We start from the raw sequence: 16,123 nt of genomic DNA, 5'->3' as shown, positions 1-16,123 counted from the left end.
AACAAAAAATAGAGGCACAATGTTTGAAATGATGTTTGGGTGATAATTGTTTTAAAAAAAATAGAAAATAAAAGAGAAGAGTTGAGTTGGGAAGATGAATTAAATTGAATATATTGAAAATAAATCTATTTAAAAAAAAAAAACTGAAAAAATAAAATTTGGGATTGATCTTTTTTTTTTTCTTTTCTTTAAAAAAAATGTTTAATTTGTTTGGAAAAAAGTTTGAGTTGGGTTGAAAAGAAAATGAATTGGAGGCAAACATGATTTCAAAAAAATAAAAAATTAAATAGAAAAAAGTTGAGTTGGGTATCCTTATCCTCAACATTTGATATAGAAGTATTTAAACATGGTCTTGAACTGAAAACTTAAATTTATAGATTGAGTCTAAATTACGTTATATTGACTCTACTATTATTTGATATAGAATTTAAGCACTCACACTTATATATATTTCGACCCCAACAATAACTAAACATAGCTTAGGGTGTTTTATGTTGTCTTTTCTTGTCTGTTCGCAGTCTGCATCTGTTATGCTTAAAAGTTTATGAACTATTTGTTAGCTTAGGTGTTAGATCTGTCATCTTTTATTTGTTAATTGTGTTTAAATGTAAAGAGTAACTCATTATTGTCTCTGTAATTATTATGTATTGTTTAGATTGCTGTTTGAAGTCAGATTTATCGGGCTTAGGTTGTTGGGGGTCTTGAACCTCTTGTTTTTGTCCTCCCTAAGACTTTTTTCAATAATATATGATAGTACATGCTATTTGTTTAAAAAAAAAAAAAAAACATAAATCGAACTTCAAAGTTATATAGTTTATAAAATTAAAGGATAAAAGCATAAATCAGATTTTTATTTATTTATTTATTTTTGGTAGCGTCCTGATTGGGAGCAGGCCAAGTATTATTTTTTCATTGTTCACATTTTCTATACAATCAATGGAGCTAAAAGAAAGTGAGGGGAGATGATTATTGTCCTCAGTACCTCACCACCTTGTTATGCATGTTGCCTTTGAAAAGTTGCTAAAGCATCTTTAACACGAGCCCTTCTACACATCCTCCCCTCATCCTCCTCTTATCACCATTTTATAATAAAAAAATTGATTTTTATTAAAAAGTTGTCTCTGATGTGACATTATATTTATTAGTACTCACAGTTTTTTTTTTTTATTAATTGTTTCGACTATCTCCAATAAATAAACTCCACATCAATTTGTAAGGTTTATTTTGTAAAAGTTTAAGTACATGTAGCATTTCTCATAAGAAAATGATAAGAAAATATATTTTCTTTTATTTATATTTTTTAAAAAATATTCACATAGAAGGATTGAAAAATATAGAATATTGTGCCAGTTTAGTGGAGGTTTTATTTTTGAAAAATGCTCAGCCTCAATTTTTATTACAATTCTTTACGAACTAACGTGTTATTTCATGTGACAGTGTCACACCAACTACAATCAAATTTAGTTATTTAGTGACTAATAAGGTAAATACCACGTGAAATTATAAATTGATGTGACTGTTTATGTGACACTACTACATATGTCACAATTATATTTATTTATTTAGTTAGTAACGAAGGTGTATGATATTGTAACAAAAATTGTAATACTCCAATAAGATCTCTTTGTTTACTAGCCCGAAATGGCTAGAATAATTGAACCACTTTCTTATCTTTTCTTATAACGGGGAATTAGTTTAGAGTTTATATACAAAAGAAAGTAAATATTGGAATTAATCCCATCTCCAAACGGGAGATTGGAGTACTTCTCAAGAACATGAATGAAATTTCGTACATTGTTTTGAAATTTTGAATTGAGAATTACATATAATTGACCTTATGAATTGCAAGCCTGCAAGTGAGCAATATTACATTGTAATTCGTCGTTTACAAAACAACGCAAGCGACATGAAATTCCGTTATAATTAGAAAACCAAAAGACAAAACCGAAATTGCTTTTCGATCAAACGTAGACATGCAAAAGGTCCCTGGTGATCTCGTCCATGAGTCCATGAAACACATGCTTTTCCACGTCCCTGACAACATCGTCCTTTTCAAGCAATGCAAACATGATATCGTTCCAACCCAAATCCCACATGCAATTCACGTCGGAGTCCCTGTTGTGGACATCGATCTCCAGCATTTCCGGCAGGTAATCTTCAACATCACACGCTGGATTCCCATTTCTACCGTAGAATTTCAACGTGTCGAAGTCTTTGTGTAGCTGCTTGATCAAGTTTTCCAAGGACCTTAACTTTATGGAACCGGTTGATATCTTCACGCAGGGATGAACGATGAGCTCTTGCCTTCTACCTTTTCGTTTCATCACCTCGTAGCCGCAGTCTAATATGAGCCTGCTTTCTTCGTCTCGAGTACAGTCATAGCTGCCGCCGGCATTAAGAATGTCGAACGGAATGTTTAGCTTGAAGAGTGCCTCTGCGGTGTTGAGGAATACTTCACTTGTTATCAGTATCTGCTGCAGGCAGTTTTCACTCACTGTCAATGGTGGCTCTTGCATTCCTGATTGGAGAATTTTCTGGTGTTCCGGTTGTGAGGGGTAAGAGATGTCTGTGCTCTCTTCAAGGGTTCCTGCTACATATAAAAATATTGAACTTTAAATTCAAAATTCATCATTTGTTCACATATATGTTGGCATGGTTTATATGTATCTGTGATGTCATTATTGTTGACTGAATAAGGATTCCTAACTGTATTGAAACTTTCTGCTAATTCTCTTCTCTGCTTTTTGGTGGAAAAGGAAAGTTACAATGTCTATTTATGTAAGTTGGATACTTGGATTGAAAATCCGAACTTTACCCGACTAGTGTGGAGGGGGCACTTTACACGGTGTCCGAAGAATCTACTTGGAGCGAAGCTCCAAATACCCCGGTTATCAAAAAGGAAAAAAAAAAGAAAAAAAAAAAGGGGGTTGTACTTACCACGAAGTGCTTTTGATGTGAATTTTCTCTCGAGTTCATCTCCACCAAAAACAGGTACTTGATCTTGCTGATCTCCACTGATTGTTGGGACCATGCTTTGACTCTGCACAACACTCAATGAAACTTATGTGAGCTTCCTATTGAATTGCAAAGGTAACAAATTTTGTAGACAATGAAGCTTTAAGATCTTAATAACACTTACGCTGGCATTTGAAGGTAGAATTGGTTCTTTTAGGCTTTGATATCCAGATCCTGGAGGACTGTACAAATGGGAAGCCTGTTCAGCTTCTCTCGTTAGTTGCATCACATTCAATTGTTGGATACTTGATGCTGATTTGTTGGATTTGATGATATGTGATTCTGCTTCTTTAGACCTGCTGGCTCTTACTTGTTCTGCTGATCCTTTGTAACCACTGAGTTTGTCATTCCTTCTTGGCTTCGCTTCTTGCAAAATGGAGCTCTGATGCTTTAGTGGCCTTGCAAAATTGTGGAGTGTTCCATTTCTTTTGGTTGCTACTTCATCAATCTTTCGAGGGGTCTCACTTTTATGAGCTTTCGTGTTTTTTGCCTTCTGCGTGGCTGGTATGTAAAGAGGTTGTTTCTCCTCCATAACGGGTGGAATGCGAGCTTTTCCTACCCCTGGTTCAGACTCTGGTTCTCTTGGAGAATAATTTTGTTCTAAATTCCTATTCATTAAAGATTTCATGTGGAAGTTGAAGTCTGTAGAGCTTTCCTCAGTGACCAGATCTTCATGGTGTCTGCCATTTGGAAACCCTTCTGATTGATTTGCACGAATAGCTTCTTTAGAACTTTTCTTAATGTGTGTGGCTTGGCTCATATGTTGATGCTTCTTTTGCAAATTTATTTCACTTCCTCTTTGTTTACTCGCCAGCAACTTTTGCTTTGCACTCTGCTGCTCCCTCTCTTCTCCTTGATTCTTTTCTTCTTGTTGCTCAGGTTTCTGGAAAACATATGGTTGTTTTAATCCAAGACCGTTCTCATACCTTTGTTGATTGTTGTTTGGCAGAAGCTTGCTTGTATATCTCTTTTCTGTTTGAAGCATGCTTTCTTTGTACCCTGTTTTTCCTTGCAGCATCACTGCAGCTTCTGATCTTTTATATACCTGTGCTTCCATCTGCTGCCGCTGTTCCCTTGAAATTGGTTCCTTGGTGATGCCCATTCCTGTGCTCTTCTGTTCTCTGTGCTTTATATCATCCTGTCTCCTCTCTTTTTCCTGAATGTTCTTTCGACTTCCATTATTCTGATTTGACTGGGGCATGCTGCTTTGCTGCTTTTCATTTTTTATGAAGGCCTTCTCCGAGCTTGTCCCTGGTTGAATTCCTTCCAAATCTTTCTGGGGTAGTTTCCCATTATGAATAACATGATTCCTTTTAGCTTCTATCACTTTTTGTCTTTTGGAGGGTTCAAGATCATTGCTGTCTTTAGTTTTCAGCACAGCATTCTTGGTACTTCCCTGTGTCGTACGCTGTAAGGGCACCCCTTCTATTTTTTGCTTTTGTGTCGAATCTTTCTGTCTGGTTTTCTTTGAATCCAAGTGTTGTGGAATTTCATCCAGCCCCATTAGTTTTGCAATAACATTTGAAATCCTCCCCTTTTCTGCTTTGGATCCAGATGAACTTGAGCGATTCTTCTGTTCTGAGAATGCAGCAATGTGAGAAACAGATTTTGAAGTAACTAGTGCTTGATTTCCATGGTTGTAGTTAGTAGCTTCATTAGGATAAGTCAGTAAGTTATGAAAATTGCTTGAGGATTTGTCAAAGGAGAATCTTGGCCGGGCAAGTTGCTTCTGCTCGGCTACTCTGACAGTGTTGTCTTCGTTGTCTTCATCCTCCTCCAGCAATATGATCCGATTTTTCCTCTGTGGGGTTACCATGTACTCTGAAGCTTCTTGCAAGTTTACAAGCATCCGGAGAGACTCTTCCAAATCCACGGCTCCTTTTAACAGTTCCTTCCCAATTTCTATTGAATATCTATCAAAGTTAAGGCCATTAGAGCAGGCTCTTAGAATCTGGTTTAGCTTTTCTGCCCCTTTTGATATTTCTTTAAGGTGGAGGTGAGAGAGATTGGGGAAGCCAGTAGTTGAAGACCTCTGCCTACCTGCACTGCTTCTCTCCATCTTGACGAATTCCACGGACCTCCTACCAATTTGGTTTAGGAAACCCAATACTGAGTTATTGCCAGAGGAATCTGTTCTTCGTAGTATTCCTCCATTTTCAATGGCAAAAGCCAGAGCCATGGACAGATCTCCTATTTGTTCTGAGCTCCGACCTCTGCCATAAGGAACAATCTGTTTTGAACCTTCTTCAATGATGGATGATCTATTGCTTCCAGTAGACCTGTTGTGCATGTTTGTAGTTCTGGAACCATTCTGCAGAAAATCAAACAATTGATTAAAGGAAGTTCCCGCCATCTGATTAAACTATTACAAACAGATTGCCCTGAAGTAAGGTATTGTAACTTACAGTTTCATGTGCTTTTATGCTTCTGGATCCTTTATGAGTTTGCTTGGAGTAAGTATAAGCATCTGTACATACAAAAGACAGAGCAATACAGTATATAACAATGTTTATCAGTCCTAATTAGCCACACAATGTCTGAACTCTAATCAGCATTTTATATAGTTTCCTCATTTTATATGTTTATTTATTGTTCTGGTTATACAATGAGTTGGAGAAGTTTCCATCTTATTGTAAGTGAGCTGGGGACATTGAATAAACAATCATGGCCTTTTCCCACCATCTTGAATTCAGTGAGTTGAAATACCTGCTTTGTTGCCCCCCCCAACCTTCCCCACAGAAGAAAAAAAAGGGCAGACAGAGTAAACTCCCATCAATGTCCTAGTTAGCAAGACAGTCAGTGATGTCAGTGTGTGTCACATTTGCACACAGTTCTATCAGAAACCCCTTGTAATTGAAACACTCCACTCACTGAAGATTGATGCATTTGTGTACATGGTTAACTTAATGATACCGGATAGATCCGGGACCGAAACAAGATTTCTCATCGAACGGCCAAAGCATGAACAAGAGGTTAAATCTAATTTTTAGGCCCATACATATATATCAAGAGAAAATTTCAAAACTGGGCCCGGCCCGTGGTTCCATCCCTGCAAATAGATGATTGGTCTGTATACTTAAATTCTTATCTTAAATTTTTATTTTTATTTTTTATTAGATCATCTGGAAGTAAAATAATCATTCATGGCCCATTTCCTAAGTTCTCTAGGAAACAAGGGAAGTAACTTGATAGTGCTATTACATACGACAGACACTCTAGAAAGTTCTTTCTGTGATATTAACATCGTTTCATGCTCTTTGCTTATGTAGAACAATATAAATGCCTAAATTTGCCTTGATTTAATTGATATATATATCCAATGCTAATGCTTGGGTACCTACCTACAGCCATTGAGTTTGAACGGTTTGAGCTTTGAGACGCGGCTATCCGTTCCTTTCGTGAGCGGAGATCATCCAAGAGCTTCTGCGCAAAATCTGATCTTTTCGCCATGTTGTGCTTGCAGAAGAATTCCCCAATCGGCAACAAAAATGGCAGAATTTGTTTATATTGTGCATGGGGGGATATTTATTTTACAGGCAAGAGAGAGGAGGAATGTTGTGATTCTTTTTGTAGCTGGAGGGATTCTTTCAGAGTTGGGTGGGGGGTGGAAGTCCTGTCCCAAGCTATCTAATAGAGTTTTGAAAATCTATCCCCAAAGATTGACGTGAAAGTTAGCTCTCTCTCTCTCTCTCTCTCTCTCTCTCTCTCTGTCATGTTGTCATAGCTTTTATTCTAATCCAAGCAATGGAAGAGGTCTCAAGGGGGGCTTCTATTCCAAGCTTGTTTGATAATAAGCAGCTTTTCTTCTTATTCTTTTCTATATTTCCTGAAAGGAGCCATCACATTTTGTGCAGCACAGCATATTTCATGATGATTCAAGGAGAGTGGAGGAGTGGGTGCATGGATGCCTGGATCGCAGGATGAAGTTTGGTATGCTGGAGAGTGGAGGAGACGTTTATGATCCAAGTTGGCAATTTAATTTGGAATCTACTATTTTGAGTCGGTGGAGTGTCTTTTCGACTTTTCCTGTCAATAAAAAAAAAAAAAAAGGCATCATATAAGGTGGAGAGAGACAGTTTCTTTGCGTGAATGAATCAATTTGTCCAAATCCTAGGAACTTTACTGTCTACATCTAATCTATGAGACATCGCTATACATGTGGCAGTATCTTATTTGTGTTGGGTATATATATATATATATATATATATATTATTTTTTTAAAAAAAATATTAAAACATTAATAAACAAATCAAAACATAAAATACTTTTTATAAATATGTATACTTCCATTGTTGTAAGAAGACTTTGACAAAAAAGATACTCAACTTTTACAGAAGTAATTAAGAGTTACCTTATTATTTAAAAAATAAAGAATTTAAAAAAAATGAGAGAAAGTGGAGGAGGGGTGACTCCTTGAGTTTAATGTATACACATCTGAAATATAAGTTTCTTTTCCACAATTGTTTTGATGTTGACTTTTTCTTCGGATGTGTTTGTGGGTGAAGGTTTAATTGACATGTACACAAAGTGTGGTTGGAAAGAAATAATGAAAAATAATATTTAAATAAAATAAATAAGAGAATAGAAACTTCTGTTAGAGGTGTATATTAACAATGCAAGTAATTAAAGTATAAAATATTGCTTTGCGAAATGATTTTTTTATATTTTTCGTATATCTTATCCTACGTGGCGTCATTTTTATTAAGATATGTTATTTGTATAACTTTTATTGAGATATGTTAATTAACTCTGTCTTGTGCCATAAAAAAGAAATTATTTAAAATAAAAGTAAAAAAAAAACAACTACGGTTAATACAAGTACATGATGGAAGGGTTGAAAGACATTAAATAAGGTTGGTTGTAATAGTGAAATTACTGTTGGTTGAAGTACATGATTAAAGGGTTGAAAGACATTAGGTTAGCTGTAAAGCCTGTAATATAAAAATGCTTGAAACTATATGAACATAAAAAAGTTTACTGGTTTAGCTTAAGGTAGTTTTTTTTTTTTTTTTTTTTGGTCTTCTCAAATGTTAAGAGGTTGTTTGTCAAATCATTCTAACTCTCCCTCTATTTCTTTTCACTTCTCAAAAAAAAAATGATTACTTTTAAAAAAACATTACTAACTTTTTTTACACTTTTTATATCATATCAATAATTTTTTATTATTATTTAAATAAAAAAATTAACTACAAAACAAAACTTATTCACTTTTCTATAAAATATTCTCAAATTTTAAATCAGATCAATCACTTTTTACTACCATTCAAATAATTATTCCAAAACATAACTACTTATCAAACAAGCCTTAAATGACTTAAAAATTATCATTGAATTTAAGATTATCATTATTAGATTTTGATCTAATGATAATTTTAAAGCCACGTGACATTTGAAATGACTAAAAAACAAAAAGTCTTCCTTATAACATTACTTGCGATTTAAAATGAATTTGATAAAATATTTTGGAATTGATATGACGGTTGTAGTGACTCTTTATTGGGATTGTTTTGTCAACGTGAATAATCACAACAAGACTTTGGGTATTGACCAAATTAGGATCATAAATGATCAAAAGTTATTAATGAGCTTGTTCGGATTCGACTCTGTTAAATTCAGCTCAAAAACAAACAGTTGGTGAATACGAAAATATATTCTATTATTAAACGAATTATACTAGTATAAAACTCAATTCACTCAATCAAAGTTCCTGGGCTTCCCTTTTGTGTTTTGCTGCCTCTTGTAATTTGTCTTTTATGCAACTCTCCGCTCCGCACCTTTTGGTTATGAGTACGAATGAACTACTCTACTCTTGGTAAGTTAACCAAAGAGAGCTTCTCCTTAAATTCTTTCAATTAAAGGGTTTAAGCAGAAGGTGGTTTGATTGCATGTAAAGAAAGAAGTTGAATACTCGTCAACGAAGGTGAGAGTAAGGACTACATTTTTTGTTTTCTTTCTGCTTCATGTGAGACATGCCTTCTTCTAAGGATGATTTGGCTGCTGCCCACAAACAGTGTGTTGGGGCTTGGTTCAATATCAAGGGAAAGATGCAAAGATGAGTATGGAGAAAGGTTGATTGGTTTCCGAAGTTTGGGTCGATGAAGGTTTGGGATGTGCTGGTTGTAGTTGAATCGGTGCGAAGGAAAGGAAGAATTGAAGTGGATTTGGGTTTTGCGGTATCTGCATAAGTGAGGCGTGGATGTTTGACGGAAAGAAGCAGAGAAGCTGCGGGAAGAAAAAGAAGACGCCGTTGGTTTTATACCTCTTTTAGAGCTTCATCAAGGTACTGCCTGTGTTGCATGCTGCCACCAAAGGAAGAAAAGCCCAACCAAGTCTTCAAGGGCGTTAGCCAAATTGCTTTGATCAAGCACGTCACGCATCTTGGTTAAGGTCTTTGCTTGATGCCTCTTTGCCTTCAACCAATTAATATTATTTTACAACACATTGCTGTCTAGATAGATTGGTAGATGGATAAAATCTCTAGTTTTTTTTTTTTTGGTTGGTTGAATAAGTTAAGGTTAGCAGTTATTAGCTATAATCGCTAACCAAAACCGCTTAAGGCGGTTATTGAATTTAACAACCACAACCATTCTGCTTAGGCGGTTAGCAGTTATTAAACCTATAACCGACAGTTTGAAAATCTCTTTTTTATGTGGGTTTTAGGTCGGTTTTGTGAAGGTTTTAATTTTGGGCCGGCTTTTTCAGTTACAAATCAAAAACATTGAGAGATATATAGTGCGATGTTAGATTCGTTTCTAATTACAAAAATCGGGTAAAAAAACACAGAAGAATAAAATTACAGAATTAATTTCAGACGAAACAAAAGTAAGCATTCCGGAGTTGCATTCGTGTCCCAAAATTTTTCTTATGCTGTAATTACGGTATTTTCCTTATTTTCTTACTTCATTAATCTATAAATAGGTCACTTCAATTCATTGTACAAGAAATCAAAAACCAAGCACAATCCACATCATAACATCATTAAAGAGAATAAAACAATGTCTCAAAGCAAGCGTTAAAGGCGACTCAAATCTAAGTAACCCCTTCCATCCCACACAAAAAAAAAAAAAAAAAAAAAAGCTAAGTAACCCCTCAAATACCACTCCACAACCAAAACCCACAAAGGACATATTGCCAACATGCACACACGCACCCATAACAAGAAACCAATGGAGCAGAAATCAGACTCAGCCAAAGCTTTCTTTACACCCGAGTCCACCATCAAAACCTCAATTTTCAGCATACCCACGTGTGTAAAGGAGGAAAATAACCAAAACCCATTTATAACCACCTTCAAAAGTGCTTACACAGTTAGCGGTTATAGAGCGGTTATAACCACCATGTTTGTATAGGCCTAATAAGCACTTATGATTCTGCTAGAGCTCCGGATTTCAGCCTATCTCTTTTTATTCCAGAACAAGTGGTAAATCTCTCTCTCTCTCTCTCTCTCTCTCTCTCTCATTTTTCACCCTTTATCTTACGGATTCTGCCTCCAATAGATATCTGCTATAGATTTCTAGCAAAGTTTTGGCCAAGTAGATATCACATGATTATGTATAAATAGGGTTACATGAGATAAAGCAAATGACATCCTGATATTTATGACGTGCTAAACTTCTTCTGTTTTCATAAGCATATTGATAGATGGTATAAAAAATATCATTTGAGATCCTAATCCTATATTTACAGCAAAATCTCAAAAATATGAAAATAGATAGTCAACTAATTCATCATAATTGAATATCAAATCTAGGGGTGTAAATTCGGACCGGATATATCCGGCCAGGAAACCGGCTCCGGGCATTACCCGGCTCCGGGAAACCGGGAATCTGGGAAATCCGGTTGGAACCCGGATACCCGGATCCGGGTACTCGGGGTACCCGGAGCCGGAGCCGGGTATCCATTTCAAAAAATCCCGGATATACCCGGGTACCCGGCTTCGGGTAGGTTATTTAATTAAAAAATGAAAAATTACCTCCTTGCCCTTTTATCCTAAAACTACATGCATAGGAAGAGGGGGAGGACCATTTGGTCATTCTCTGTTGATTCATTGTTGCCCTAAGCTATCAGATCATCCAAATCAAGAATCAAGTATCAAAACTTCAAAAGCTTCAAAACTCATCTCCTGCTCAAGCCTCACTGCCACCGGCCTGCCGCTCCATTTCTCTTCACCTTCAAAACCCGTCTCCTGCTCACGCCTCACTGCCGCCGCTCCATTTTTCTTCACCTTCAGAACCCATCTCCTGCTCACGGCGACACGGCATCACATTCCTCACGGCATCACGGCATCACTGTAAGAAATAATATATCTCTTGTCTGTTTTGGGTTGTTCTGAGTTGGGTTGTTCTGAGTGTTGGTTATTTGAGTCTGTTTTTTGTAGATAGCAACAATAATTATTTTCTTTGTGTTGTAATCTATTTTTCCCTATTCTCGCTCTCGTCTCCCTCTCCGAAAAAAACCCTTTCCTCTTCTCAGTTTTCGTCTAGGAGAGGGAGGGAACGTTGTTCCCTCCCTCTCCTCTCCTTTTCTGTTTCCTTCCTCCTCATACTCTTGTGCTTCTCTTCTTCTTTTTGGTCTTTTAGGTTGGGGTTTCTCTTCTTCTTGGGTGTAGATCTACGGTGGTTGGGCTTTCTCCGGCGGTCTCGCGCCCCTTCCTGAGGCCTCGCCGGCTTGTTCCGGTCTTTCCTGTCGTCGTCGTTTTTTTGTGGTTGGCCGCCGCGCCGTTGTGAGTGGTCGATGGGTTCTTTAGCTTCATGGGTTGTAGATCTACGGTGCTTGGGTCCTCATCCATGTGCTCGTGCCTCACCGGAGGGTTTCCCGTCGTGGTTCGGCTCTTCCCCGCCGCCAGATCAGCTGCGGTGGCCGCCACGTGCCGGTTCACCGCGCGTGAGCGTGGGTGTTTTCTGAAGTTTGGGTGTTAGATCTGCGAAGTATGGGATTTCTTCACCGCGCACGCGCCGCACAGTGGGATTCTCCGGCATTTTCCGCGACGCCCGTTGGTTTGCCCGGCGGTTTCCCTGCCGGCGATGGCGCGAGTGGCTCCACGCGCCGGCGTGTCTGCAGTTTTTTTTTTTTTTTTTTTTTTTTTTTTTTTTTTTTTCCGCTGTATTTCTCTCTTTCCTTTGTATTTTGGGTTCCTTTATATTTCGGCTTGGGCTTTGGGGGGTTTTTATGGTATTTTTGGGTTGCTGCTCTAGGGTTGGGAGTTTGATGGGGGGTTTTTATGGTAATTTTGGGGTTGCTGCTCTAGGGTTGGGAGTTTGATGGGGGTTCTTTATGCATTTTTGGGGATTGCTACTCTAGGGTTGGGAGCATGTTGGGGGTTCTTTTTGTTTTTTTGGGTTGCTACTCTAGGGTTGGGAGCTTGTTGAAGGTTTCTTAATGTATTTTTGGGGTTGCTTCTTTAGGGTTGGTACCATGTTGGGGGTTCATTGCTTCTGGTTGGGAGCTTGTAGGGTGTTCTTATTGTATTTTGAGGGGTGTTTTAAAAAAAAAGAACAATTAAATTTATGCATGTTTTATTGTTTTTCATATTATCGATGAATATGATTGCAAGAAACTTTGTATTATTATGTTGTTAATGTTGTTTTATATTATTATGGTTCTTTATTGTATGGTCAATACTATTAAGTGTAATATTGTTTTTATGCTCCAACTAGGCCTATTATGAAAAATGTCAATGACAATGATTCATATGACAAGCCTCCAACTACAAATGTTGAAACCCCTTCGCCTTCCTTGCAAACTGAATTGGATCCCTCCAAAAACAAATCACAAGCTATGAATCGATCAAAAGTATGGTTGCACTTTACAAAAGCGACACCAATTGACAAGGAAAAGCCTAAGGCAACATGCAATCATTGCCATAAGATGTTAGGGTGTCACTGGAGACATGGCACTACTGCGTTGAAGAACCACCTTACCTATAACTGTCCAACCTCTCCACTTAGAGATTTGGAAAAATGCAGTGTACCCAAAGGTCAAACTCTCTTGCAACAGTCATTTAAAAAAATATCAGAGAGCGGTAGTTCCCATACCACTACCACCCAACTAGGATTTGTGAAGTACGATCCGATTAAAATAAGGAAGTTGGTTGTTCAATATTTCATCATGGAGGAATTACCTTTTAGGCATGTGGAGAGTTATGGGTTTAGAGAATTGATAAATGGAATTGAACCAAGGTTCAATTTACCATGTCGCATTACTCTACAAAAAGATTGCATGAAACTTTATGAGGAAGAAAAACTTAAATTGAAGGCTTCTTTGAGGGGTAAAAGAATTTGCATCACTACTGATACATGGACTTCTCTTCAAAATTTGAACTACATGGTTGTCACCGCTAGCTACATAGATTCTAGTTGGAGAATGCATAAAAAAATAATCAAGTTTAACTTGATTTCAAGTCATAGGGGTGAAAATATTGGAAGAATGTTGGAAAATACATTGATAGAATGGGAGATTGAATCCGTGTTCACTGTTACAGCTGATAATGCGACAGTCAATGATGTGGCGATTGATTATATGAAAAGGAAGTTGAAGGACAAGAAAGGTTCTATTTTGGGAGGTGAATTCATTCACATGAGGTGTGCCGCTCATATATTAAATCTTATTGTAAATGAAGGCTTGAAAGGATTGGGTGATTGTGTTTCTAATATTAGGAACGCAGTGAAATTTGTGAGGTCTTCACCGCAGAGAATGGCAAGGTTTAAAGAATGCATAAAGTGTGAAAAAATTCAAAGTACGAAGACAGTGTGTCTAGATGTTCAAACAAGATGGAATTCTACGTACTTAATGTTGAGTGCGGCTGAGAAGTACGAAAAAGCTTTTACTCGACTTGGGGAGGAAGATGGTAATCCTTTTGTTGTTCCTAGCTATGATGAGTGGAAAAATGCTAGGGAATTTGTGAAGTTTTTGAAACCTTTTTATGAAGCCACATTGAAGTTTTCTAGTTCAACTCATGTCACCTCCAACTCATATTTCATTCAACTTTGTATTATTATAAAGACATTGGCCGATGGGTGTATGAGTTGTAATCCTATCATTAGTGTAGTGAGTTGGGATATGAAAAAAAAATATGAAAAGTATTGGGGGACTATGGAAAGGATTAACTTATTGTTGTATATTGCTCATGTCCTTGACCCGCGTACCAAGTTGAAGGCGTTAAAATATTATTTGGAAAAATGTAGTGGCTCTGATTGGGCGAAACAAATCGAGACAAATGTGAAAGACCTCTTGAACCGTTTGTGGGAGCAATATGATAAGTTATATGTGAGGCATTTGTCTAACCTTGATGCGGGTGTGGAAAGTTCAAGTGTTGCTTCTATAGATGTTAGTGTTGATGTTGATGATGATGATGATGCACTTACAGAGACGCAATATATGAAGATTTTCATGAAACACCTTGATGAAGAGAGCAACTCGGAGTGTATGTCGGAGGTGGATCGTTATTTTTTGGATGGGTGTGAAGCATCAACAAATGAATTTGACATCTTACTTTGGTGGAAGGTTAATGCACATAAATATCCTATCCTCGCAGAGATAGCCCGTGATATATTGGCCATTCCTATTTCTACAGTTGCATCTGAGTCTGCATTCAGCAATGGAGGACGCATATTGGATCCCTTTAGGAGTTCTTTATCTCCATTGACAGTTGAGGCCTTGGTTTGCACACAAGATTGGTTAAAGAGCAATGGAGGCTTGGAGTATGAGAATTTTATTGAAATGTTTGATGAGCATGGTAAATGTTTATAAATTCATTTTAGTTTTCATTATTATTAATTCATTTTAGTTATTTATTCATTTAACTAATTCTCTTCTCTTCTTCTTTTTTTCCTTCTATTGTAGTTGTAGATGATTGAGAGCAAAGGCAAAGCTACAAAAAGCCAGAAACCGGACCATGCTGGGAACTTTTAGTTATGAACTTTTTTAATATGTTTATGGACTTTTGGTTATGAATTTTTTTTAATATGTTTATGGACTTTTGGTTATGAACTTTTTTAATATGTTTATGGACTTTTGGTTATAAACTTTTTTAATATGTTTATGGACTTTTGGGTTTGAACTTTTTTAATATGTTTATGGACTTTTGGTTATGAACTTTTTTAATGTCTATGGACTTTTAGTTATGGACTTTTGGATTTGAAGTTTGAACTTTTTTAATATGTAATATGTTTATGAGAATTAATGCATTATGGTGGATTGCATCTTTTCTCTCTGTACACATTCAGGGGTGGTTCAATTCATTTATTTTATATCAGTAATATAATGCCTATTGCATTGTTCTTTACTTCTTTTTCCCTCTTCAATGACATTATGAGATTCCTGTAAATCAGATAAATTAGATAACAATTTTGATTCTGGGCATTACTACTAAGTTTTTGGCTAAAAAAACATCAAGGATAATGAGACTTTATTACTCTATTGGCTACTGATCTAGTTAGACAATTATAAGGGTTCGGTTGAAATTATTTACAGCATTCAGTTTCAAAAAATTGGGCAAGAGATTTTTTTTTTTTTTTTTTTTAAAATATAACCCGGACCGGATACCCGGTTTTACCCGGGTACCCGTGTAAAAACCGGGTACCCGGACACCCCGGATATCCGGGATACCCGGGTCCGGGCCCGGGTGTAAAAAAAGTAAAATCCGGGGACCCGGAGCCGGATCCCGGGTTTCACCCAATACCCGGGAACCCGCTCCGGATTTACACCCCTAATAAAATCAACTAATTGATTGTTGTAATATTAGTACATATTTTATCCTAATAGTTAATCCCTTAATTTACTCAGATATGAAAATGATTTAATCCTAATAACAAATATCTTTATTTAGCATATGGAAACTTTATCATACTAAATGTAGAAAGTGAATCACATTTTTCATGAGGGGAGGTTGAGCATCTTAGGTGGGGGGTAGCCTTTTTTTTTTTTCTCTATAAAAATTTCGTGTTTATCTGTAACAAGTAGATTATCTGTTGCTGAATCTAGGTTTGCTTTGCTGAATTGTAAATGGAAATGGAATGAAATAGAAAGAAATTGATGAATCAATGAGACAATGGAAGATCTGTAAGATTGATGAACGAAACAACAATGAAATTGGACAATTAAAGATGTT

General features: G+C 36.7%; 1 protein-coding gene across 2 annotated transcripts; it reads right to left on the bottom strand.

The window, feature by feature from the left end:
• Positions 1-1,776: 1,776 nt before the first annotated feature.
• LOC133867211 (uncharacterized) lies at positions 1,777-6,514 on the bottom strand. 2 transcript variants are annotated; one of them, XM_062303924.1, is made up of 5 exons: positions 6,357-6,514; positions 5,421-5,482; positions 3,140-5,326; positions 2,938-3,040; positions 1,777-2,590 (listed from the first exon to the last, which is right to left on the bottom strand). In XM_062303924.1, the coding sequence occupies exons 1-5, from the start codon at positions 6,463-6,465 to the stop codon at positions 1,962-1,964; spliced, it is 3,090 nt and encodes a 1,029-aa protein (XP_062159908.1). In that variant the 5' UTR covers positions 6,466-6,514; the 3' UTR covers positions 1,777-1,961. The 2 variants fall into 2 exon arrangements, with proteins under 2 accessions (XP_062159908.1, XP_062159909.1); XM_062303925.1 differs by having other exon boundaries at positions 1,777-2,587.
• Between the last annotated feature and the right edge of the window lie 9,609 nt (positions 6,515-16,123).

Source organism: Alnus glutinosa, chromosome 4 (assembly GCF_958979055.1).
Source record: "Alnus glutinosa chromosome 4, dhAlnGlut1.1, whole genome shotgun sequence".
In the NCBI taxonomy this organism is placed as follows: Eukaryota; Viridiplantae; Streptophyta; class Magnoliopsida; order Fagales; family Betulaceae; genus Alnus; species Alnus glutinosa.
The sequence above is the reverse complement of the archived record's forward strand: the minus strand, read 5'-3'. Positions and strand labels throughout refer to the sequence as shown.